This window comes from Hordeum vulgare, chromosome 2H, assembly GCF_904849725.1.
Source record: "Hordeum vulgare subsp. vulgare chromosome 2H, MorexV3_pseudomolecules_assembly, whole genome shotgun sequence".
Taxonomy (NCBI): Eukaryota; Viridiplantae; Streptophyta; class Magnoliopsida; order Poales; family Poaceae; genus Hordeum; species Hordeum vulgare.
Genome location: NC_058519.1, coordinates 507756395 through 507784296, shown reverse-complemented (window position 1 = coordinate 507784296; position 27902 = coordinate 507756395). Strand labels below are relative to the sequence as shown.

Below are 27902 nucleotides of genomic sequence, written 5' to 3'. Positions count from 1 at the left end.
GAAAATATGGGTTCCCAAAAGTTGTCTTGAAAATCTTCAGGTGAATGTCCTCATGACACCACCACTGAAGAATCTGAACCCCAGATCAAATTCCTCAGGAGGACCAAAGTCTTCAATAGGATCAAAATCCTCAACTGGTCAAAACTATGCTCGTACTCGTGCTAATGCATCTAACATGCAGGGAAACTACAAGGAATATGAATATGAGCGTTACTCCTCAAATCATTATGTTCATAAATCCTCAAACCAGTTCTCTGCATATTCGTATGAGTACTTTAACCCCCCTACTGTTAAGAGAAGTGCATTGGCTTCAATGCCACCTTTCTCATATGGTGCTCGCGGGATGATGAATGCTTTGCCACCCCTTCAGATGTGGGTGGTAAATAAATTGAACTAATCACTTCTGCAGGTCACGTCTCCAGATGAAAATCATCATTTGAAGAATTTTCTGGAGACCTGAGGAAATGCTTGATAGGACGCAAGCTAATGATTGATGAAATAGAAATATTTCACACGTCCTTATATTTCTGTTGTGATGAAATACTTATCTGATGAAATTGATATCATATTCTTCAAATCTGAAGCATATGAGATGGTAAGCTATACTAATTCATCTGCAGGATGACAAACCCAAGAATACTAAGTGGGTTCTTGATAGTGGCTGCACACATCACATGACCGGTGATAAAAGCTTACTGATGAATATGCCACTAACTCCATCACCTCTGAAGCAAATCACATATGCTGACAAAGGTAAAAGCAAGGTATTGGGACTTGGCAAAGTGGCTATTTCCAAGGATAGGCATATGGACAAAGTGATGCTCCTTGAATCCCTTGGTTTTAACCTCATGTCAATCTCGATACTTTGTGATCTTGATATGATTGTTATCTTTGGTAGATATAGATGTGTAGTCATCATGGAATCTGACAGATCCAAAGTCTTCGAAGGTGTAAGAAGAGGGGATTTGTACATTGTTGAATTCTCTACAGGTCCTCAACCAACCACTTGCTTACTAGCAAAAACCTCAGAAGGATGGTTGTGGCACCGAAGACTAGGTCATGCAGGCATGAGGAATTTGCACACGCTCGCGAAGAAGAAGTGTGTCATCGGCATCGAATCAGTCAAATTCCTCAAGGATCATCTCTGCGATGCTTGTGAATCTGGGAAAATGACCAGATCCAAGCATCCCTTGAAGACTATCATGACCACTACTCGTCCATTCGAATTGCTTCATATGGATCTATTTGGACCTACTCACTATGCTACACTAACCAATGCAGCATCTTTATATGGATTCGTCATAGTTGATGATTATTCCAGATATACTTGGGTGCATATCATAGTGTATAAAACTGAAGTGCAGGAAATCTTCAAATGATTTTCTTCAAGGGCCTCAACGAACTTTAGCATCAAGATAAAACATATCAGGAGTGATAATGGAACCGAGTTCAAAAAACACTGGTCTTGATGATTATCTTGATGAACTTGGTATTACTCACGAATTATCTGCTCCTTATACTCCTCAACAGAATGGTGTCGTCGAAAGGAAGAACAGGACTCTGGTTGAAATGGCAAGAACTATGCTTGAAGAATATCATACTCCTCGTCGCTTTTGGCCTGAAGCAATCAACACTGCATGCCACATCATCAACACGGTATATCTTCACAAATTCCTCAAGAAAACCTCATATGAACTCCTCACTGACAAGAAACCCAATGTAAGTTATTTCAAAGTCTTCGGTGCAAAATGTTGGATTAGAGATCCTCACCATAGCTCAAAATTTGCACCTAAGGCACATGAAGGTTTTATGCTTGGTTATGGAAAGGACTTGCACACTTACAGAGTCTTCAACAACTATCACAACAAAGTTGTTGAGACTGTAGATGTGCGGTTCGATGAAACTAATGGCTCGCAAAGAGAGCAATTGCCTTCTGATCCAGATAAACTATCTCCTGAGGAAGCAATAAAGCTCAAACCTACTGAAGACATTGTCCCCACTGAGGAAATTGGTGAAGAAACGATCCCCATCACTGATGAAAATCAAGAAGATGCTCCTGAGGAAATTGCACCAGAACCACTTCCTCAGCCTAGACGAAATCCTCAACCAGCTCATCCAAGGATTGCAAACGAAGTAGAACTTGACAAAATCCTATACGACATCAACGCGCCAGGTCCTCTCACTCGCTCAAAAGCTTCACACTTAGTTAACTTTTGTGGGCATTTTTCCTTTGTATCCATCACAGAACCATCAAAAGTTGTTGAGGCTTTTCTGGAACCGGAGTGGATCCAAGCTATGCAAGACGAACTTCTTCAATTCAAGCTGAATGACGTATGGGAGCTCGTCAAACGACCAGATCCTCGCAAGCACAACATCATCGACACCAAGTGGATTTTCCGAAACAAGCAAGATGAGGACGGTCAAGTGGTGAGGAACAAGGCACGACTTGTAGCCCAAGGCTACACCCAGGTCGAAGGAATAGATTTCGATGAAATTTTTGCACCTGTTGCTAGACTTGAAGCTATTCGAATACTACTTGCTTATGCTAATCATCATAACATCATCTTATATCAAATGGATGTGAAAAGTGCATTCCTCAATGGTAAGCTTGAGGAAGAAGTATATATTGCTCAGCCCCCAGGTTTTGAGGATCCAAAGAATCCAGACAAAGTCTTCAGACTCAAAAAGGCTCTTTATGGTCTCAAGCAAGCCCCTCGGGCATGGTATGATACATTGAAGGAATTCCTCATGAAGAAAGGCTTCAAACCTGGTTCACTCGATCCAACTCTTTTCACTAAATCCTATGATAATGAGATATTTGTGTGTCAAATATATGTCGATGATATCATATTTGGCTGTACTGAGAAACGATACAGTGATGAATTTGCCTACATGATGAGTGAAGAATATCAGATGTCCATGATGGGGGAGCTGAAATTCTTCTTAGGTCTTCAAATTCGTCAACAAAGCAATGGAATCTTCATATCACAGGAGAAATACCTCAAGGATGTTCTAAGGAAATTTGACATGCATGAATGCAAAGGTGCCAAGACTCCAATGCCTACCAACGGCCACCTCGGCACTGATGAAAATGGTAAAGATTTCGATCAGCAGGTATATCATTCTATGATTGGTTCTTTATTATATCTATGTGCATCTAGGCCAGATATAATGCTTAGTGTTTGCATGTGTGCACGTTTTCAAGAAAAACCAAAGGAATGACACCATAAGGCTGTGAAGCATATTCTCCCATACTTAGCTCACACACCAACACTAGGATTATGGTATCCCAAGGGCTCAAATCTTCATCTGGTAGGGTATTCTGATTCTGACTATGCTCGTGACCGTGTGGATCGCAAGTCAACTTCTGGCACATGCCATTTCCTTGGAAGATCACTAGTTTGCTGGTCCTCAAAGAAGCAGAACGGCGTATCACTCTCCACTGCCAAAGCTGAGTACATTGCTGTTGGTTCATGCTGTGCTCAATTACTATGGATGAAGCAAACCCTCAAGGACTACGACATCAACATGAAGAATGTGCCTCTCTACTGTGACAATGAGAGTGCTATCAAGATTGCATACAACCCAGTACAGCACTGAAGACCAAGCACATCCAGATTCGTCATCATTTTCTTCGGGACCATGTCCTCAAGGGCAATATCCTCGTCGACCATGTGAAGACTGATGATCAACTGGCAGATATCTTCACTAAGCCCTTGGATGAGAAAAGGTTTTGCAAGTTGCGGTGTGAGCTAAATATCTTAGAATCTTCAAATGTTTTGTAAAAACATGCACACATCCTAACACTTATGCAAAATTGATGACTTAGATGTGCAACACATGATGAATCGATTTTCATCAACTGATGAAGAATGCCACTCTGAATGTGAAGAAATCAACGAAGAAATTGATTCTCAGGGCCCTACGACAATTGTACGCGGCGTTTGAATCAACATTCTTATATGGTGGGTCACGCCATCGCCCAATGTGAAATTCCTCAAGTTGATTTTCTTCAAATGTTCCATTTCCTCAAAATGTGTTTTTCTTCAAAATAGTTGTTCTTCATTGTGACGAGTTATCACAAAATCTTCAAAAACACTTGATGACTTTCATTTGACTAGATAGACTATGATTTCAAGTCCTCAACATCATTCACTTATAGCTATTTCTTCAAGTTGATATTTCTGCTAAGTGAATGTGATCGGACCCTACTTTCCCTCTATGCTATACTCATCCAGTCTATTCAATTCTTCATATGCGTTCTACTTGAAACTTTGTTAAAAATCCTCACTGCGTCCTTGTCAGCTGATGATTTTGTAACGAAAATCCTCAAATCTTCAAAAAATGTTTCTTTAATGCACAGTAACTGAACCCCACTTCCCACGATCGGATAACCACGATCTCCACTATCTCCACCGCCTTGTTAGGGAACTACACGTGTCCTGCGGAGACGTAGAGGCAGGGGCTGTTTGGTCCGAAATCTTCGCGCCAACAGTAACTGTCTAGCTATAAATATGTCCTTATCCCCCTCGGCAAACTCTTCTTCGCTCCATCGCTCTCCTGCTACAGCAAACACCACCGAACCCTAGCGCCATCGCTGGTAGTCTCATCGCCGGTGAGGAAGAGCTTCACTGCCTCGACTTCTCCGTCGCCGGAACCACGCCAGAGTCAGACCATCTTCGTCCGCTGCCGCCGTAGACGTCCTCTGTCGCCGGGTTAGGATGCATTGGACACACGACCGAAGAGCCTCTCTACACAACTTTTCTGTGTTCTTCGTGTGCTCCTTCAAGGGTAAATAAAATCCCATTTTTACCGCAAGTTAGATCTAAATTTTTTACATCTTCTATGTGAAATCTGTTTTTCCTCAAGAATTGATAAGCACTTGATTCCTCACACAATGCCTATCACCACATCATTGATGAACTATACTAAGCATCTAAGATTTCCACGAGATTCCTCAACTGTGCGAATTTTCGGATATGTACAACTCTGGAACCCAAGAACAGTATGCTTAGGCAAATTCCTCAACCACTGGTTATATTCCTCAACTGTCAAACTTTTTCATTTTCTTCAAATCTGAGAACGCATATGACCTCTCCAAATTCCTCACAACTATACTCTGTTCATAGGTACACACATGTCAGCTGATGAATCTCTCGGTTCTCATCACATTAACTCATTTGCAGCGTTTCTGGAAGAAAATCTTCAAGTCTCATCAGAATCCTCAAGAGTTCAATCTCATCAGCAAAATACTCAGCTGAAGAAAATGGAGGATGACAGAAAACAGAAGGGAGGAAAGAAACTAGAGCAAAACACAGTTGTGGATATCCCTGAGGATATTTACTTGGACTATTGCACACCTGATGAAAATGAGACAATGGCCAAGAGAAAGATACGGCTGCAAAAGATAGAACGCCGATGGGCGAAGGAATGGAAGGAATACAGGTTTGTGACTGCCAAGTATGCGAAGAAATTCGCTCTGAAGCCCCCTCGCAGATGGACCCCACTTGAGGATCATCAAGTAGCACATCCCTCAAGCCTCAAGACCATTGATGACTATCCAGATGAGAAGGAAAAGCATCTGGCTAAGCTCAAGAAGCAGGCAGAAGCTGCAGTGAGGAAATTCAATGAATCCTCAGTTGCTGCTTCAGCTGCTGCTACTTCCTCTGCCGCTGAGACCTCTGGTTCAGAAATTCCTCAAATGCAGTCTGTGCCGTCAAAACCAAGGGCTCCAAAGCCTCAAGAGAAGTCTGCTCAGGCATCAGTTACAAAACCCTCAGCACCAAAACCATCAGCGCCAAAACCCTCAGTGCCAATCTCCTCAGCTCCAAAATCCTCAGGACCACCACCAAAGCCTCAAGAGAAACTAGTACATAAGCAAGTCATGAAGCCTATGACCGCCAGCTCCAGCTCCTCACTCCCAACTGCAACCAGCTCTGAGACAAAGTCTTCACCACCTCCTGTGAAGACTCAGGTGTCTGCTGAACGTGCAACTCTGCCAAGCCCCAGCAAAATCATCACCGTCCCGTCTGCATCAGAGGGCAGTGATGAATATGATGATCAAACCCTGCAAGCCATCATCAGAAACAAGCAGGAAAGAGTAGCTCAAGCATCAGGCAGTGCCATTCCTCTAGCCATGGACCCCAAGGTCCTCCTTGACTACATCAACATTTGGTATGAGGACCCAAACACTCCGCTTGATGATTTGAAACTTCCCCCTGGCATTAGCCACATGGTGGCCACTTTCATCGATGAAGCCAAGTGGAAAGAACAGCAGGCCAAGCAGGCCAAAGTTGCAAAGCTTAAAAAGGAGAAATTCCTCAAGCAGAATCTCTTCAACTTGACTCCTGATGCACTGGTATCAACACAGGCAGAGCTGAAGAAATTGACTGACAAGTACTCCAAGCTGTCAGATCGTAAGAGTCTCAAGAGCAATTTCATCAAGCTGGCCACTAAAGCTGTTGAGGACTAGAACAAGAAGGCTGCACCCCCAGCACCAACTTCTCAGCCCTTGATTGAGGAGCCAGCAGACGAATCTCCTCATGATGAGGAAACTCCTCAAGCTGAGGAAGTACACCAAGAAAGCCGTGCAGATGTACCGGCTATTGAAGAAATCATCATGGAAGCTCCAGCTGATGAATTTGCTGCAGCTGATGAGACTGCCCCTGACCCAACTGCTTCATCAAAGCTAGCTAATGACTCTGTTCCAACTAGTTCCTCCATACCAGCTGAAGAATCTGTCGAGAGAACCCCTTCACCAAAAGCTTCAAAGGTAAAGAAGATGACTCCGTCTGCATCAGACGTGAAGAAAACCAGGGCTGCTGAGAAGGAAGCCAAAAAGAGAAAGGCCTCCTCAGCAGAAGAAGAAACCGAGGCCAAGCGTCTCAAAGCACTTGAATAAACTGCTCCTCTGGACCTTGTGCCCTTAAATGTCGCTCCGTCTTATGAAATGGTCATCATTGATGATCAAGCAAAAAAGGCAGATGAGGAAATGAAGGATGCCGCCTCTGAGGAACACACTGACGAAGAAATTCATATAGACGACAGTCCTCAGCCCTTCATTCCTCAGAAAGACACTGCTCAAGGATCAGCTGCACCAGCTGATGAAACTGCCTCTGCCACCAAGCCAGCTGAGGAAGAACAACATGAAAATCCTCAAGCTCATGAAATTCAACGCTCTGAGAAAAATCCTCAAGATGAGGAACAGGCTGACCCAACTCCTCCAACTGAGCAAGAAGAAGCTATTCCTCAGCCTGATGCAAAGCCAGCGCAAGCCCCTCATCCTGACGCCCAGCCAGCACCATCTCCTCAGCCTGAAGTACCAGCTGCTAAAATTCCTCACACTGAGGAAAATGCTGAGGAAAATGCACCTGACCAAGACAATGCATTCGTCGTGCTCAACCCAGAGACTGCCATTGTTGTCTCCCCTCCTTTTCCTCAGCAAAATCTTCAGCCAGTTCAGTGTCAGCCATTCTCCAAGCGTCCAAGTTTCAAAAGGAAAATTTCTTTGAAGAACACATGTACTTCATTGGAGAGAACCCCTATGACAAGCCTCAAATGAGGCATCTGAAGTTTTGGACTAGGACACAAATGAATTACTATGCCTCTGTGCTATGTGGACGAAACAAGATATTCCAGCACAGGCATATTCCTCACGTTGAACTTGAAGCTATACCGTGCCTCGAGCCAGTCCTCAGTGTACTCCATGATGCTGGTTTACTACCAATGTGCTCCGCCATCTCTGACTGGAACAGCGAGCTAATTCTTCAGTTCTATGCCACTCTTCACATATCCGGCAACCTTGAAGACATTAACACTTGGGTGTTTGATTGGATGACACAAAACACTCACTACAAGGCTCCTGCTACTGAACTCCTCCGTGAACTGCCTGTACCAATTCCCTCAGATGAGGCTGTGAAGCTTTATGGTGAGCGTGAGCTGCCCAATGTGATGATGGAAGTCCTCATGAAGCCTTTGGCTGAAGAAAAACCTCCGAGAACAACCTTCCTCGTCCACGAGCTCAAGTACACACTCAGATCTGTTTACAGAATCCTCTGCAGTGTGCTCGCGCCAATCAAAGGCCATGATGATGAAGAAGATGTCGTAGGCCTCATGAAGAATATCCTCTTCAACATCATTCATGGTATTCCTATCAACATCCATGATTTCTTCTTGAGGACTTTGGCCGACAATGCTATGTGTCCTTTTGATCACAAGATATATGCCCCGTGGATCATGAGATTCATCAGGACAAGGACAGGCATCAACTTCCACGCTGATTTCCAAAACCATGTTGGTTATATGCCTCCTATCCGGGTCAACAAGAAGACTTTCGAGCCCATTGAAGGAAAAGGCAAATCAGTGATTGAAGAAGGCAGTAGGCCCCTTGATGGCCAGTTCAGAGAGCCAGAAGCTTATTCTTCATGGGATGATACCGAGACTCGTCCGGCAAGCCCCGTTCCTCCTCGCATGAAGAATACAAGAGAGCTCCTCCTCAGTCTTCACTAGAAGGTGGATCGCAATCACAAAAGTGGGTCAAACGCCAGTTTGGCGCCATTGTGAAAACCCTCACTGAAACACAGAACTCAGTGAAGCTCAACCATCATTATGTGCATGAGGTTTTTGATCGCACCTGGGCTACACTTGCACATCTGAAGACTTAGACTGAGCTTGAAGAAATGGACTTTGAGCGAGACTTTGAATGGTCGTGGCCTCCCAAGAAGAAGTTCAGGCCTATTCCAGTTCCAGATCTTGAAAACAGCTCCTTTTCTTCATTCCGCACTGCTGAAACTGATGAAGAACAACTCGACACTGCTACCGGTCCAAGGAAGAAGACTACTCCCAAGAAGCATCACGACTCTTCCTCAACCGCCAAGAAGTGAAGTCTTCATGGGCGTTAGTCCTCAGTTTGTCCCTTTTTGTCACTTGATGACAAAGGGCAAGAAACTTGAGAGTTAGTCTTCAAGCAGGATATTTATGGGGCTTATGAACTATATTTAAGTTACAAACTCTTGGTTGTTCTGAAGTTTTTATGTAATGAGTTGTAACTTAAGCCCGATGGTACTCTGACGCTTTTGAACGTTTTTCTTCGCATGCTTATTCCTCAAGTTTTAATGCACGCATGCTGGAATTCGTCACATACCATTTGTCATCATGCATTTTCATTTTCTTCATATGATATGTTACATGTATGCATGATTTACAAGACTCACGGGGAGATCTCCCATGATATAAATCATCAATGTGCATTTGCTGTGAAAAGCAAAATCCTCAAGATATGCACATCTTCAGGGGGAGTCTCTCTGAATCTTGATTTCAAATTCCTCAAATGAGTATTTACACTTCATATTTTTTATCCCTGTTGAAGACTTAACCAAATTGTCATCAACCACCAAAAAGGGGGAGATTGTAAGTGCATCTAGTGCCCCTTAGTGATTTTGGTGGTTTGAAGACTTATAGGTTAAGTATCTAATGTGTTTATGAGTGTACATAGGATCTATAAGTCATTGAGGAGTTTGAGATATTTGAAGAATATCGACCCCTAAAAAATTATATCTTCGGTTGAAGAAATTGGTCTAAAGCTGAAGAAATGAATCGCGAGGAATCTGCGATGAAATTGATATTCCTCATGAAGATACTGAAATTGAGGAATTCAGTGTGTCCTGAAGAAAATCACTTTGAAGAATTTGAAGCATGAAGATTTACTCTTTCTGTTTTATTTTCTTCACATTTAAGTTATAGGAACACCGTACTTTTAAAGGGGGTCGAAGTTACACTTTGGAATGAATTTCCTCATGATGCTCAACCCAAGCCTAATCCTACCAAAAGCCTCAAGTGAGGAATACGAGTGACATGAGGACTCTCACAGTTGAAGGTTCCGACCGTTTCGATAGCCAGGCCAAGTCATTGGTATTATCCACTCCAACGGTCATATTATTGAAGGGCATTAGTGTTAAATCATGTTCGGATGCTCCCAGGCTATAAATAGCCACCCCCACAACCATTAGCTGGTTGGCTACTCCGTTAGAAACTGACACTTGTCATAAGAGCAACCCAATTCCTCAGAGTCTTCGAGAGTAATTCATCAGTGAGGAAATACACCATACACCGAAACCACAAACCAAACCTAGTGATTGAGCATCAATGAAGAAGTTGTTCCTGTGTGGGACTGAAGCCTGTTACCTTTGAGGACTGTGCATCCTCCATACGGTTAGGCGTCATGGTCTAGAGCTTTCCAGCAGTCAATTGTGGATCGCCAGGTGACCAAGTTTGTGAGGGTTTGGAAGTCTGCCCTGAAGACTTACCACGAGTGTTGGGCGAGGACTGTGTGTTCTTAGCCCAAGGAGAACACGGTAGGGACTGTGTGTCCCGGGACTGTGTGTCCTTTGGTTTCAATACCAAGCCGCTCCAAACCAGATGTTCGACTGTCACATCAGTTGGAACTGGGTCATCAACGACTGTCTTCACTGAGAAACGGGTTCTAATTCTTCAACTCCTTACTTTCCTCGTATTATGTGTTGATAACTTTCACTGCTACTATTTGAAGAATTTGCTGAAGATTTTCTCTGAATTTCCTCAACCCCAAATTCTTCACGTCAGTTAATCATCATCTGTATTCTGCGTGCCTGCTCATAGTGCAATCTGTTTTCACATTCCTCACTCCGAAAAACTGCTGTTGTGGAACTTTGCACTTCTGATCCTTTACTGTTTCCGCTGTAAGTTAGTCATCAGTGAGGAATTTCCTCAAAAGGAATTTCCTCAGTGATGAAATTCTAAAAATCTCCTATTCACCCCCCTCTAGTCGATATAACGCACTTTCATTTATGTACATTTTAATATCTTTTTTTGGGACTAACTTATTAATTCAGTGCCAAGTGCCAGTTCCTGTTTTTTTGTGTTTTTGACTCTTTTCAGATCTGATTTTGAAACGGAGTCCAAAAGGAATAAAAAACCCGAAATGATTTTTTTCCCGAACGGAAGAAGATCATGGGCCTCTAGGCCAAGCCAGGTGGGCTCCAGGGAGCCCACAAGCTCCAACTCCGCCACCAGGGGGAGGCGGCGGTGTCAGGGCTTGTGGCCTCCCTGGCTGCCCCCTGACCTAGATCCTTCGCCTATATATTCCCAAATATTTAGCAAAAAATCAGTGGAGCCTCGAAAATACTTTTCCACTGCCGCAAGCTTCCGTTTCCGCGAGATCTCATCTGGAGACCCTTCCCGGCGCCCTACCGGAGGGGACTTTGGAGTTGGAGGACTTCTTCATCATCATCATCGCCCGTCCAATGACTCGTGAGTAGTTCACTTCAGACCAACGGGTCCTTTGTTAGTAGCTAGATCGCTTCTTCTCTCTCTTGGATCTTCAATACAAAGTTCTCCATGATCTTCATGGAGATCTATCCGATGTAATCATCTTTGGCGGTGTGTTTGTCGAGATCCGATGAATTGTGGATTTGTGATCAGATTATCTATGATATATATTTGAGTCTTTGCTGATTTCTTATATGCATGATTTGATATCCTTGTAAGTCTCTCCGAGTCTTGGGTTTTGTTTGGCCAACTGGATCTATGATTCTTGCAATGGGAGAAGTGCTTGATTTTGGGTTCTACCATGTGGTGACCTTTGCCAGTGATAGTAGGGGCAGCAAGGCACACATCAAGTAGTTGCCATAAGGGGAAAAAGATGGGGTTTTTATCATTGGTTTGAGATTATCCCTCTACATCATGTCATCTTGCTTAAGGCGTTACTCTGTTCTTATGGACTTAATACACTAGATGCATGCTGGATAGCGGTCGACGTGTGGAGTAATACTAGTAGATGCAGAAAGTATCGGTGTACTTGTTTTGGACGTGATGCCTATAGATATAATCATTGCATAGATATCATCACAACTTTGCGCGGTTCTATCAATTGCTCGACAGTAATTTGTTCACCCACCGTCTACTTGCTTTCATGAGAGAAGCCACTAGTAAGCACTACGGCCCCCGGGTCTATTCGCATCCATCGTTTACACCTTCGCTTTTACTTTGCTATGTTACTTTGTTGCTTTTAGTTCTCACTTAGCAAACAATCTATAAGGGATTGACAACCTCTTCATAGCGTTGGGAGCAATCTTTTGTGTTTGTGCAAGATCTTGAGATGCTCCTCCACTGGATTGATACCTTGGTTCTCAAACTGAGGGAAATACTTACCACCGCTACGCTACATCACCCTTTCCACTTCGAGGGAACACCAACGCAAGGCTCCAAGCCCACGGGGGAAATTCTTTGCATACTTGCCTAGGAAGTCCCTTAAGGCGTAGCCGCAGCAGAAGGATCAAGCCAAGTATTCTCCCTTCGACGTGCCTATTGCTGGCGCCATTGGAAGGTCTTTTGTTGCAGTAGCAACCACCACCTCCTCTAGGAGCACATGCACGCGGAGGAGCAGCTCAACGCGGAGCTGGCGGAGCAGGAGGTGCTCCTGGAACCGTGCTACTCCGCCCACCAGATTTGCCTCGATCGCTGGCGGTACCGGCAGCTGGTGGCGGAGGTGGCGGTCGTGGCCAAGGACGACGACGACGAGGGGGGCGTGTCCTCGTTTGGCGAGACCGACGACGGGGAGTTGGACAACACAGAGGCCGCACCCAACAAAGTCGGCACGTTCGTGGGCGCCGCCGACAGCGATGAAGAGTAGTCCATGTGAGCTCGCTACCGCTCTGGTCCTAGGAAGGCCACCACTCCTCCCCTCCTGTCGATGCCAAGCTTGGTGGGTTGAACAGCGTCGGTAGATTAGTCACTTCGCGACGACGTGAAGGTGGAAATCTGCGCTTGACGGGTCTCAAGAGGAGGAGGTTACAGAGGCGGAGCTGGAGAGTGTCGAGGCGGATCTCGTGAAGGCGAAGGTTCAGTTCTTGGCGTTCATGACGAGGCACGGGGAACGGGCGCCGACGAAAATTTAGATTAGGTATTAATTATACCTCTAGAGCCGGTCTGGGATGTAAATATAACGAAATTCGTCGTGTTTGCACGAAATCCATCGTGTTTGCATGAAATTCAGTCGTATTTGCACGAATTTCATCAGGTTGGGTTGAGTTATTATCAAATTGTATGTGGCTACGATTGGATGTCGTCTTCCCACATCCGTGTTTGTGGAGTGGTCTTTCCCTATCCTCGAACGGATATGAAAGAAAGTCTTTGAGCTGTCAATAAAGATGCCCTTAGAATCTTTTCTGAGAGATTGAGCTAGGCTAACGTTATAGGTGTGGGTGTTTGTGGTTCTTCAAATAGGATGTTCATCATTTTAATTTGGTTTTTTATAATTATACTTTCTATCTTCTATAAGAAAATTTATGTCTTTAATATATTCTTGAAAATAATATTTTTCTGTTTCTAGATATAAGTCTTTAAAAACATTCTATCATGGAATACATATATATGTATATAAACATATTTTAAAATATAGACTCATTTACTTTGTTTTTTTATGTAGTCCGTAGTAAAAAAAATAAAAAGATTTTTTAACGCAATCGCTTGTATAAACGCGCATATACTCATCATCACGAAAGGAGTAATAGTTATACATGCGGAAATAATTGTCACAAACCCAACGCTTATTTTTTTGAGGAACTTTTTCTTGGAACCCCATGCTTACATATCCACTGCATAACCCATATCGTTTTGACGCGTAAGAGTGACTTTAATCCACTAATCCAAATCCGAACTCCCCCAGTGCCAAATCGGACTGCCCGGGAAGTCACTCATGTCCACCACGTCGGCAACACTCAAGAAATCATCGAACATGTCATCGTGCACCATCGCCGCGTCCAGTACGCCGGTCTCAGCAGAAGAGGTATTGCTCTGCTCCCGACCTCCAGCCGCCACGTCCTTGATCTCCTGCTCACCACAGTCTGTTCCCTGCAGGCAGCTGTAGTACATCTTCATGAGCTCGTCGATGGAGTTGCGGTCCGCCTCCGCGACGCCCTCAATGCCCGGCAGCGCACCTAGCTCCCGGCCACTGCCACTGTCGACACTTCCTCCCGCGCTCTCGTGGTCGACCTCTCGCTTGCGCTTGTCGATGTGCAGGCCGCGTTCCGCTTCCTGCAGCGGCACCTTGTCGTCGTCGTCGCCTGGCTCCTCTTCGAGCGGAGTGATTCGCAGGGCGCGCTGCACCTGGCGGTCCAGCGTCTCCTCCTGGGTAATGACCCTGGACCATGTCTCGGCGTCCCTGGCGCTCATCCTATGTTGCAGCCGCTTGGATTGCCACACGAGCTTGCGCATCTGGTCGAAGCGCGGGCTCAGGTGCTTGATCACCGCGCTCAGCAGGGAGATCTTCCACGCCTTCTTCAGGTCGTGAGGCTTCCGGTACGGCGGCGGGCCCTGATGGGCCTGGGTCTCGCCCTGCAGGCCCCACCAGACCTCATGTCCCGTCGGCCACCACGGCGGCGGCAGTCCCCTGTCCAGCGGGAAGCTCCTCTGCGGGGGCTCGCAGTGCTGGATCAGCGCCGAGAGCAGAGACCCCAGCGTGCTGTCCTGGATGTCAAGGAGCCCGTGGAGGAACGACGACCCCGGGCTCTCGACAGCCGTCGTCGGGCCGACCAGGGCCGTTGGCCCTGTCCGCTCGAACCCAACGTCCTCCTTCCACCAGCCGCGGAGGCTGTCGGAGGAGCCGGACACGGGCATGCCGGTCTCGTCCACGATGCCGTACACGAACCCCCGCGCGTTGCACGCCTCCATCATCCTGAGCATGTGCCGGAGGACGCCGTCCTGCGCCCGGAGCATCGCCTTTCGGCGGTACCTTGACTCGGGCATCTCTGCCTCCTTCTCTGCTTGGGCCAGGTCCGTGCCTGGCCTCTGAGCTGTTGCTCTCCGGTCATGACCCGAGCTGCCCTCGAGCTTCATGAGAAGCAACTGGTCCTTCCACATGCGCTTCTTGAGGTCGGCGATCTCGATAGACTCTGAAACTGACTCGGACTCGCTGTCGTCCTGCAGGTCCGCCTCGGCGGCAACAGCCACGCCATGGGGGTTGGCAGGGTCGGCATGGGCCTTGCCTATGTCCATGGCTGGCCGTGGCAGCTCGTGCAGGCCAGGAAGAGGTCTGTCGTTGCTCGGGCTTCCCATGGGAACGTAGCTACTACGGGGGTATAGCGGCTCGTCGAATTTATAGGTCCTGCAGAAGAATGTAGAACAAGGCTGACCGTCTAGGGATACGAGCCCACCAGAGGGGTAGTGCATGGCGGTATCCTGACGAGCTCGGTAGCTCCCGTTGGAGCGCACATGGTTTGGATCATGACTCACGGCGTAAGTTTGTTCTCTTCCAGCAGACAACACAAACACACGGCAAAACTTTCATCCAAAAGGCTTTCGCCCCGCTATATATATAACGACTACATGATACAACACGAAACCACTGTTGGGGTAAAACACCACATCCACGCCCAAAAGAAAAGAAAGAGAAAATAATGCTAACATAATAAAGAGGCTATCGCTTCCATCGGAAAACCCACCGATGTGATTTTATAAAAAAGCCCTTACTGAGTTCATGACATTAAACTCGTAGTATATATTAAATATATTTTTTAAATACTCATATCTTTTAAACCGTAACTCCAAATTTAACATATTATACATGAAATTTGATTAGAAAAATATTTAGAATTTAAATATGATATTGTTTTATCTGTTAAACGTTTAATAAAAATACTATCTAGGGTGCAATCTTAATAAATAAGTCTCTTTCTTTTATACCGGTACTCATCCGGGTTGGGGATGAACACATCAACAAAATCAGAATTAGAGATGAAACTGAAGGTCACTTGACTGATTCTTTATACGTATTAAATCTACATACAAGCCGTGTTAAAATAGAAGACCTGTGAAATTTTGAACTGCATTTTTGTAGGATAAGATCATCTTTATTTGTATCGTAACTATAAATTCTTAAATTATAGACATTTTTTATAAATTAAGAACGTGTGCCGTGTGGTATTTCTTTCTCCCGTTGCAACGCATGGGCCCTTTTGCTAGTAATGCTAACACCGACGGCTTAAAGAAAACAATAATGACCCGCAACCGCTGCGTCTTCTCCGGAATATTCCCACCACGATTCAAGCACCTTGATCCATCGCGTACCAAGCAGCACCTTCATGAAGGATAGTGACGACGACGACACTGCTGCCCGGACAGGTCCTAGGGTTTCCCCCGGTACGCGCCGAGGCGTGGGGAGGAGGCACACCCGACACCCTTCAGGAAGGAAGGGTGACACTCTCAAGCGTCACCGTGTCGGTGTCAAAAGACAAGGATTTCTCCCGACCCCCAAACCACCACCACCCGGACAATCAAAGACGCACCACTAAGCATGCCATCCACCAACAAACGCCACCTCGGTCTTGCAATCATCATCGTCGTCTCACCATGGTCAACGTAGCAAGGCCGGTCAGTCCGAGGCAAACCACCTGAAGACATGAACTGACAGGGGGACAACCACACAGGAGAGGACCACCTCCACCGTCCAAGACGGTCGCCGTCCGGACACGACGACGAGAGCACACCGAACCATTGGAACCGGAGGGCAGCAGCATCGCAGCCACCCGGAGGACGTCCTCCACCGCCATCGGCGGGTGCTGACCGGACACGGCAGCCAGGACACACAAGGCCAAGATGGCCCGGCCGAGCGCCGACCAAGTCCAGGGGCTCGTAAAGTCCCCGTCGTCGTGCTGCTGCATGTAGGCCGCCACCGCCGCTACCCTCATGCAGTCCAAAAGCTCAGCCGGGCATGGACAAGCTCGTGAAGCTCTCATCGTCACGCTGCAGCGGTGCGATGTCAACGCTGTCATCCCCACCTCGAGACGCGCAGCAAACCAACCAGAGGCAACGAGGCAGGCCCGACCAGACCCAGATCGGGCCCGGGGGACCAGATCTGGGCCTGAAGGGCCGGATCACTGCCACCGCTATCCAGCCACCAACGACAGCACCACCGCCACCGAGACCATCCACGCCGCACCAGGGGGAGCCCCGCCGCCGAGACGCACCACCAGGCCCCGAGCTGCCCCGCGCCACCCGAGCCAAGAGGGTAGAGGTCGGAGTCCCGCCGGCACTGAGGCCGCCCGACCAAGGGCCGGCGTGGCGCACCGGCGACGGCAGGAGGAGGGAGGGAAGGGGGCAAGTGGGCGGGAGGCTGGGGGGCGCGGCCCGGCCGCCGCGGGGTCGGCGCGGGTCGCGGGATGGGAGGAGGGGGAGAGGGGGCGCGTTCATGGTTTGTATCGCCTAACTCTGTCTTCCCTCGTCCGCGGCAAAACTTTCATGCTCTAGTAAAGTGAAATGTTGTACTCCACGCGGTATATCGTACTCCGGTGAAATGGTCATGCCTTAGTATGCGTTTGGTTGCATGGATATGTTAAGGTAGTTGAGGGCATCCCAACCACCTGGTTAGGGATAGCCTTTTTTTAGTTGAAAGGATGGTGTTATCCCATGTTTTGTTTCGTTTGAGGGATATAAATGAAGGATAAGGGTGTGACCTCGACAGAGCGGGGGTAGGAGACGGCCGGCTGATGACAGAGGAAGGGGAGGAGTGACGGCGAGGAGGAAGGAGAGGAGCCGCCGACGGAGCGGAGGAAGGAGAGGAGCGGCCGGCGGCGCAGAGGTAGGAGAGGAGCGGTCGGCGGCGCGGAGGAAGGAGAGGAGCGGTCGACGGCGCGGAGGTAGGAGAGGAGCGGCCGGCAGCACGGAGGGCGGAGAGGAGTGACCGGCGATGCGGAGGAAGGAGAGGAGCGGCCTGCGGCGCGGAGGAAGGAGATGAGCGGCCGACCAGTGAACAGAGCGCGTGGGATGGATGCCACGACCCCCTGTTTTGGACGGCTCATCCATCTCCGTTTTAAGGGAATATTCTTACATCTGATTGTCACTGTCCTCCCTTATCTCGGATACAAACAGGTAACATCCCTCGCATAGAAGGAATAGATATCTTTGTAACCAAACGTATCCTTAATAAGCAAAACTACACGTAAAATATCTCCTCGCAAAGAGACGACTGCGAAGAAACATAAAATTGAGGAGAAGAAGAAGATGCATGTACGTCTGTTCGGCCTGTTCACTAGAAAAATTACTTTAATTAATATGCATCCATGCATGCTCGTCTTGTTCTAGCAAGCATAACATGCACTAGAAAGTTCTTATGGGGAATGGGCCAAATCACCCAGCTATGCTTGTTCTGATCTCCTTTTGGAAATGCGAAAATTTGTGCTGATTGATCTCGACCGAGTAGGGAGTACTTTGGGAGCGCAGCATATGCAAGCACCATGGTACCCCTTGACTTTTCATATATGCAGTACCATCGAATTTCGTGTCACCATGACACTGAATTCTATATATATACCTAGAGAGTGATCCCAATGCTCTATTTATCGTAACATGCCGCTATGCCACCTCAAGAAGCATTCATGCATGTAAGTGTTAAAATCTTTGATGAACCTAAGGACCGTGAGACAATTTTAGAAATCTTTAAGGATCCAATTATGTGGTGACGTGGCAAGGGGTGATGGAAAGTTTAGACTCACCTTGCTAATGGTGAGGGAGTTGGACCCCTTTTTAAGGATCTATCTTCTACATGCTATTGAAGCATGAGAAGATAAGAGGCCCTCACGCATTCCTTCTCCGTCGTCCGCCTTGCCACGACGGGGGGATGAGCCGATCTCATACCTACGCTCCTGTTTCTGCCATGTTAATTGATTATTTCGTGGATTAATCTATTTAGAAATTGCCTATTTACTCAACAGTCGAAAAACCTAATGTGTATAGGAATTTTTTGATTAGTGGTTTTGCTGCTGCATTGAAACCGGATAAGTTCACCGGTACTTATTTCAAGCGTTGGCAGACAAGATTTGTCGCGGGGTGTATAATCGCTAAGCTCCCTAATTTGAGGCGTGAATTCTCAATAGAGGTACATGAGATGAACTTCAACTCCCACAAGCCCAAGGGAAAGAATTCTAAATAATAGAATACCAGCTTTAAGGAGAAGGGAAAGAAGACCTTCAAGAAGAACAAGAAGGGAGATGGCTGCTTCAATTATGGTTCTGAGAAACATTGGACCAATAAGTGTCCAAACAAGTACAAGCAGCTAGGGCAGGACTCCAAGTCTGCCAATATGATTGTTAGCAACAATGAAAGTGATGCATGTGGGTCACATGCCGAGGGTGCGTATTGATGGGAAATGGCACGAGTGCTTCTGTTCTTGGTGTTGGCATGGTCGATGTGAAGTTTACTTCGGGAAGGATCGTGCATCTGAAGAACATGCAGCATGTCCCCACCATCAAGAAGAACGTCGTTAGTGGCTCCCTTCTGTGCAGAGAAGGGTTTAAGTTGGTCTTTGAGTCTAATAAAGTAGTTGTTACAAATATGTACTTTTTGTTGGTAAAGGTTATGAACGCAGAGGTATGTACCGCCTTTCCCTTGCAGATTTTTGTAATAAAGTCGTGAACAATATTCATTCGAGTGTTAATGAATCTGAAGTTTGATATTCACGTCTTTGTCACATAAGTTTCGGTGTTATGTCGCGGCTAACAAAGCTTAATTTAATCCCGAGTTTCACTTTAGCCAAAGGTTCTAAGTACCATTCGTGTGTGAAAGCAAAGCCAGCTCACAAACCTCATAAGGTTGCACAAGAGAGACACTTGGCGCCATTAGAACTCATACATTTTGATCTTTGTGAGATGAATGGTGTGTTGACTAAAGGTGGAAAGAAATATTTCATGACATTTACAAATGATTCCACTAGATATTTCTATGTGTATATGTTAAATACTAAAGATGAGGCTCTACACTACTTTAAAATCTATAAGGCAGAAGTTGAGAATCAACTTGAAAAGAAAATTAAACGAGTCCGGTCAGATCGTGGTGGAGAGTACTTCTCAAATGAATTTGATTCTTTTTTTGCGGAACACGACATTATTCATGAGAGGACACCTCCCTATTCACCCCAGTCAAACAGGGTTGTTGAACGGAAAATACCGTACTATGACTGATTTGGTTAATGTCATTGTTAGATACATCGGGTTTATCCAAGGCATGATGGGGGGAGGCTATATTGATTGTGTGGAATTCCCTCAATAAGGTTTCTATAAAAGATAATTAGGTCACTCCCTATGAGGAGTGGTCGAAGAAAAGAATGACGCTCTCGTACTTATGTACTTGGGGTTGCTTGGCAAAAGTCAATGTGTCGATCCCCAAAAAGAGTAAGCCTGGACCAAAGAGTGTGGACTGCGTTAATTTGTGCTACGCTAAGAATGGTGTTGGCTATAGATTTCTAGTAGTGAAATTTGAGGTACCTGACGTGAAGGTCGGTACAATTATGGAGTCGAGGGATGCTACATTCTTTGAGGATATTTTTCGCATGAGAGGTATGCCAAGCACTTCTAGACAGGAATATGAGGAAACTCCCGAGCCTGCCATTCCTATGGAATATAATGAACAAACACATGATGAAAATCCCGAGGAGGACGACGAGCAAACCCTTGGTAGGGGCAAGAGACAAAGGATTGCAAAGACCTTTGGTGATGATTTCTTCCTATACCTCGTGGATGATAACCCCACTTCTATTTCAGAAGCGTATGCGTCTCGAGATGCTGACTACTATAAAGTTGTGGTCCATAGCGAGATGGATTCCATCATGGCTAATGGGACATGGGAAATTACAGATCGTCCCTATGGTTGCAAACCATTGGGATGCAAGTGGGTGTTCAAAAGGAAGCTTAGGCCCGATGGTACAATTGAAAAGTACAAGGCTCGGCTTGTGGCCAAGGGCTATGCCCAGAAAGAAGAAGAAGATTTCTTTGACACTTATTCACCTGTGGCCATACTAACCACCATTCGAGTACTACTCTCGTTGGCGGCCTCACATGGTCTTGTCGTTCATCAAATGGACGTTAAGACGGCTTTCCTGAATGAAGAGCTAAACGAGGACATCTATATGCAACATCGATATGTCTTTGTGATAGATGGTCATGAAGGGAAGGTGTGTAAGTCGCTGAAATCTTTATATGTCCTGAGACAAGCACCTAAGCAATGACATGAGAAGTTTAATACAACTTTGACATGTGTTGCCTTCGTTGTTAATAAAGATGACAAATCGTATACTATCACCATGGTGGGAGCGAAGGAGTTATATTGTGCTTGTATGTTGATGACATACTGATATTTGGAACCAACCTCAAAGTGATTGAGGACGTGAAGTCTTTTCTCTCTCAGAACTTTGAGATGAAGGACCTTGGGGTGGCTAATGTTATCTTGAACATCAAGCTTTTGAGATATGATAAGGGTGGGATTACACTTATGTAATCCCACTATGTTGAGAAGATTTTGAATCGCATTGGATACTCACACTGCAAAATTTCTCAAACACCATATGATCCTAGTGTGCTAATTCGAAAGTTGAGAGGCACAACTATAGATCAATTGAGATTCTCTCAAATTATTGGTTCACTTATGTATCTAGCTAGCGCAACAAGGCCTGACATCACGTTTGGTGTGAGCAAACTAAGCCGGTTTGTTGCCAATCCAGGTGATGTTCATTGGTGTGTTGTTGAAAGAATTATGCGCTATCCGAAAGTTACTATCAACCACGGACTTCACTATACGGGATACCCATCGGTACTTGAAGGGTATAGTGATGCGAATTGTATCTCTGATGCTGATGAGATGAAGGCCACTACTGTGTATATGTTTAATCTTAGAGGTGGTGCTATTTCCTAGAAGTTTTTCAAGCAAACAATCTTAACGAGATCGACAATGGAAGCAGGACTAACAACATTAGACACATATGTGTCGAAGCATAATTTATTTGAGATCTTTTGGTAGACTTGCCTATGGTTGAGAAGACGGTTCCGGCTATCCTTATGAACTGCGATAATGAGACAGATATTGTCAAAGTGGATAGTTCAAAGGACAACATGAAGTCCAACAAACATATAAGGAGATTGAAGTTTGTGAGACGTTTAAGAAACTCCAGAGTGATAGCCTTAGATTACATTCAAACGGCTAAGAATCTGGCATATCCCTTTACTAAAGGGCTATAACGTGTTGTGATAGATAGTGCATCGAGGGAGATGGGTACAACACCCACATGAGTTACCATGGCAGTACCCCAACCTATATGATCAGAGATCCCATGAAGTAGGACCTGGGAAGACAAGCCAGTGGTGAACTAAGGAGAGTAACTTTACTAACCCACTCCATTGGAGATGCAATACTCTCGGATACTGTATGGTAGGATGGCTACAGTCTTAATGCGTTCTAAAGCTTATGTATAAGCAAGATGTTGTCCTAAAGAGCGATCTTTGGAGGAACACACATATATGAGGCCGACTCCTGGTCAGAGTCTATGAGATTGAGGTGTTCTCTAGTAAACTCATGAATAGGCCAGGAGTGTGACCAATATGCTCCACCCGAGGGGTCAGCCTTCGGCAGCCTAGTACTAGTAAGACTTGTGATGAAACTTCTTTACGCCAAACTAACAATTCAAGGCATAGTCCATTGATCAGTTGTAAAGGAGTCTAGTTGCTTGCTCTAGGTGAAGCTCAACCTTAACAAGTCCTCAGTGAAATGTTGGTATATCAAAACAGTGATTGGAACGAAATAATACAATGTGCCCTTGAGATCTGGTGGGGGATTGTTAAAATCTATGATGGGCCTAAAGCCCATGAGACAATTTCAGAAATCTCCAAGGGCCCATGTAGGTGGTGGTCTGACAAGGGGTTGTGGGAAGTTTAGTCCCACCTTGCTAGTGGAGAGGGAGTTGGACCCCTTTATAAGGGTCTCTCTTCTACATGCTATCAGAGCATGTGAAGAGAAGAGGCGCTAGCGCACTCCTCCTCCGTCGCCCGCCTCGCGACGCCACGCCTCGTCACGACGCGCCGTGGGTTGAGGGAATGAGCCGAGCCGATCTCATACCTACGTGCTTATGTTTTCCGGTCAGGAACGGAAAGTACGTAACGGACGCGCCACGATCAAAGACTAGGACTTGGTTCCAGCCCACGTCTCTACACCCGGACGCACCTATATAAGTAGGGCTAACACCAACCCTAGTCGTCACGAGATGAGATCGCGTCTGCCTCACGCGCTCGTTCCTTTTGTTGCTGCTGCTGTCGGCGACTCCGTCCCGTTCACCGTATACACGGTTGACGGGAGAGCACGCCTCCGAAACCCTGCCTCTCCAGATCATGTACGGGAGAGGGCGATTAGGTTTGTGGGGAGTGATCACGCGACTGCTCGCCTTCGTCCGTCTGCTTCATCTACGTCCACGTGGCCTTTGTCATCGCCATGTCTTCACCAACCGAAGCCGACCGTCTAGCCCGCGAGAAGGACGAAGTAGAGAAGAAGGAGGCAGAGGATGCTAACGCTGTCACTGCTGCAGCGACCAACTAGCCCATCGGGGGGTATAACTCGTTTATCCCACTCCTGTTTATTTTAGTCCTAGCAGTACTAGCTATATGTGTAGATGTTTCTACTATATGCGTCGGTGAGGCTGACGGCAAAGAATCTACAATGCCGTCATAGGCTGACACGGAATTTTTGCCGACAGGAGTTTTCTTTGTCGTCTGTGTATTACTCTTTGCCGTCGGTGGATTACTCTTTGCCGTCTGTGATGGCAGACGGTAAAGAAGCTAATTCCTGTAGTGGTAGTACTTGCTAGTCTACTCTGTAATTAGTATGTCATGAATCTAGTCAATGCCATGTTAATCATTATCTCATGGATTATTCTATTCGAAAAATTGCCTATTTACTGAACAGTAAGGGGCCGACTTAACATGCATAACATGCAACCATGCAGGTGAAAACTAGTATTACACTACTTATATTACATAAATATTTTATATACAATAAATATTAGTGATCTAACTTTATCATAATATATCAGAATCAATTCTCGTAACAACATGCAGTGCATTATCTATTAGACTACTTATATTACATAAATAATAGTGATCTAACTTCTTCAGAATATGTAGCAACCAATTTCCGCAACAATGTATGGGATATTGTCGACTTCAATAAATGTGTTGCCGGATGCATTTCTCAATTGGATAAAAAAAATCCCTTGAATAAAGTTTGTCCCTTTTTGACGTAATATGGAATCTTACGTTTTTTAAATTGGGTGATTCTTGAGTATAACGAATCCCAACATGTTGTTGGCTTGTTCTAGGCCAAATGAAAGGCCCTGCATTTTCTGTCAATATAAATGTTGCAACTGTTCCATTTCACAATATATATGAAGCAAAACTCTTTAATGACAACAATGTAAGTAAGACACATTAATAAATGGATGGAGTAGTACAACGAAATATTTATTCATCTCTTCCACGAAATGGTACACAAATAGTCAGCGAAAAAATAATTGTACTCTAACAATTATTCGAGGATCTAAGGTAGTTCAAATATGTCTTACAAATAAATGCAATACAATGTTGTACAGTATCTATGTCTATTATGACAACCATAATTACATATAGGAGGGATCAAACCAGGTCCCATTCTCTTCGTATAATGGAGTAAAAAAATAGTAATAGTAGTAGTAGTAGGCCTGCATATGCATAAGAGCAACTCTAGCAGACTCGGCATCCCATCGGCCCGCAAAACGCGTTTGTAGTTCGGGGGAAACCGCTTTTACGGGCTGGCTCGGTCGGTCGCAGATGCAGACCCCCAAACGGACCCTTATAAAGGTATATTCGTCGAATATGCTTTTATACGGGTCGGCTTTTGCGGGGTTTGTTCGGACACGGCCGCGTCGACCAGAAAATAAAAAGCGCTCAACTCTCGCATTTGACATAAGTTTCCACAAATAAGTTCCAATTCAAACAAACATAACACAGTTTTACGCGCAAATAAATGCCAAGTTCAGTACGACAAACGGAAAAGAGGGCCTTGCATCATCTTGGGCGATCTTCACTCCGCGCAATCGAGTCCATCTTGAAGTTCATCGGCACCACCGAATCCACCTCCGGCGCTTGTCGCAACTCCCGCACCGAAGTCATCGACATTGCCACCATATGGGAGCAGAGAAAACATCTCCGGAACTGTAACACGGGTGGGTCGACGCGACCATTATCCTCTTCAAGATGTCTCTCCTTGCCATATCATGTCATGTTTTGGTGAGGTCGTCCATGTCATCGCGGTTCATTGACATGATCTTGTTCTCTTCAGCGAGCAACAAGGATTCTTTGTCGATCAACTTCCACTTCTCGCACTTTTGGAGCAACTCCCAACAATGCTCTAGTTTGAAGAATTTGCCTCCCGAAGCTTCCATGTCTTTGTATCTATGTTGGGCAATATTGCCCTACACAATGTGAACAAAGTGATGTAATCAATTCTCATGATGCAAATATGATTACGCACAACTTGAACAAAGGCAAAACAAACACACATAGTCGGATTCCACAGTCCCACTTGGAGGTGCATTGCATACTTGCTCCAAGCAAGCTGCCCAACGGCTGCACATAGGCTTGATATTCTCCCAACACCCTTGAAGCGACCGAAATGTGCATGGAGTCCTATTGGAATACTTTGCCATAATGCGAAAGTATTGATCTTTGATCCTTTGCCAATATCTCTTGGCGGTTTGAGAAGTACCCGTGCATGCATCAAGAGACACCGCACTCCATGCTTGGATCAAAGCTTGATCTTTCAAGATCGTGTAGTTCCTCAATCTTTGGCTATATTGAACTATTGACAAGTCACGAGCTATCGCAACAAATGGAGAAAACGAAAGGAAATGGCCATGACCGAAGACACATACCTTCCGGCCATTTCGTTGAACACCTCACTTGCGGAGGAAGCAGCACCATTAAACGGCATCGCCGGGGCATCTCTTTCCGGGATGAAGTGAGAGGATGAAGGAGGCAGCTTGTTTGTAGCCGGAATCCTCTACCTCTTGACACCCGCAGCCTTGGTGATCTTCTCCGCCGCTGGCCGAGATCGCACAACAGCGTTGGCGCCCGGAGCGCAAGCCTTCGCGGCGGGGGCTGCCGGATTTCTGCCCGGCACAACCACGTTGCCCTGCCGCTTGCTGGCAGGCGCAACGCTAGCTTGAGCGACAGCGGGGAACATGGCCGGCGACGAGATCCGCCCAAGGGGAAGGAGCGTGCGCGACCTCGATGATGACGGGGGGAAGCAAGGAGGCGTCCATGGCGGCGAGGGACGGTCGCGGAGTATGCACCGGAGCGTGCGGTGGCGAGGCAATGGTGGTGGCGGGTGGGGGAGCGGGAAAGGCCGCGCGGAAATGTCCCTCCGCCAAATCTCGCTGTGTATAGAGGCTAAGCTCAGGTCGGCCTCACAACCCGTGAAACTAGAGGTTGGGGGAGAAGTTTTGCCGCGCCTCGCAAAAATATTTACGGACCGGGGCAGGATGTTGGGTCTGATTGGACAAGTTTTCCCGCCCTGACCCATACTTTGGCGGTTATTTTGCGGGCCGGGCCGGGATGCGGGGTATGATAGAGTTGTTCTAAGGACCGAAAATTCTAATCCTAGGAAAAATAAGAAAAGAGAAACTAATTTGATTATGCATTCTAAGTAATTGAATTTGTGGTTATACAGAGATTGACACGTGCATGATAGCACCATCAACTCTATTATGACAGCCAGCACACGATACTCCACCCTATCTCTTACCTAGATTCTCTCTCTATTCTCAATTTACCCATGCATTTAACCTTCAACCTCAAATCTGAAACCATCTTAGTTTTTAAAGAAAAAAATGATTTATGATCTTCTTACATATTTGCATTCTTCGCGAGGAGATTTTTTCAACAAGACAAAGCATGAATATATATTTTTCATTTTTGAAATATGAATTTTAAAATTTGTTGATACAATAAAAAGACTATGATTGTTAGATTTGTTCTAGGTCAATATACTGAAGTTATTTTCCGTTGTTATTAAATTTAATGATGTTCCAAGAGCACAACGTAGTTATATAGCCATGCGAAAACCGGAAATTGCTTTTGGAGCTCGGCCTCCATGAAGGCCTTTAAATTTGAAATTCAAATTTCATACAAAATCATATTTTTACATTTCAAAAAATTCTGAAATATATACAGAGATAAGTGAAGGCGTAACACACATGTTTGTAAATTTTCAGAAAAAAAGACGTTGAAATGAGGTATGTACAAAGAAGACAAATCCGAGCCTTTTTAACACACGATACTATTCATCGTTCTAAGCCATGAATTTGTTTTTTTATGCAGATCGTATTTCAAGGTATTTCATCCTAAAATTTTACACACATACACATAACATTCTTCCTTACTTGCATATTTTTTTTAGATTTTTTGAAACCAAAAGGTTTGATTTTCGATTTGTTTTAAAAAAATGGCCACCATGGAGCTTGGTCTCCAAACGTCCATTCTACGCGAAAACTATCATGTAATAATCCATTCGGCACATGTTTAGCTGTATTTCAACTATTCAAATTTTATAACTATTAAAATATATTGCCTCCGTTCGAAAATAATTGACATGGTTTTAGTTAAAACTATGCAACTTATTTCCGAATGGAGGGAGTTTAAAATATTGAATTGTTTCGGAGATATCATTGGAACTAAGACACACGTTTATACAGATTATTTATTCTTTATTTATTTTAAAATATATGCTAGTTTCAAGTTTAAGATTTAAAATATAATTTATACACTAGTACGTTGGCGAGAGAGAATAAGAAGGTGGGAGAGGGAAATAGAATGCATTGACCTTGTAAAGAAGAGAAGGAGAATGATAGAATGAACAGTAATCTCTCATTGATGGAAATTGGAGATATTTATACCCAGTACATGGCGGTTTACAAAGGGGCGGTTGCCAAAAGAACAACCGACATAGTATTGATTAATTACATAATTAATACATATTAATTATTCCTAACACTCCCCCTAATCAATTCTTGATCTTGTAAA

At 45.4% G+C, this 27902-nt stretch overlaps 1 protein-coding gene across 1 annotated transcript; it reads right to left on the bottom strand.

The window, feature by feature from the left end:
* Positions 1–13573: 13573 nt before the first annotated feature.
* Positions 13574–15095, bottom strand: LOC123430366 (ETHYLENE INSENSITIVE 3-like 5 protein). Its single transcript, XM_045114231.1, has one exon. It carries the CDS (start codon positions 15088–15090, stop codon positions 13678–13680), a length of 1413 nt encoding a protein of 470 aa, XP_044970166.1. The 5' UTR covers positions 15091–15095; the 3' UTR covers positions 13574–13677.
* Between the last annotated feature and the right edge of the window lie 12807 nt (positions 15096–27902).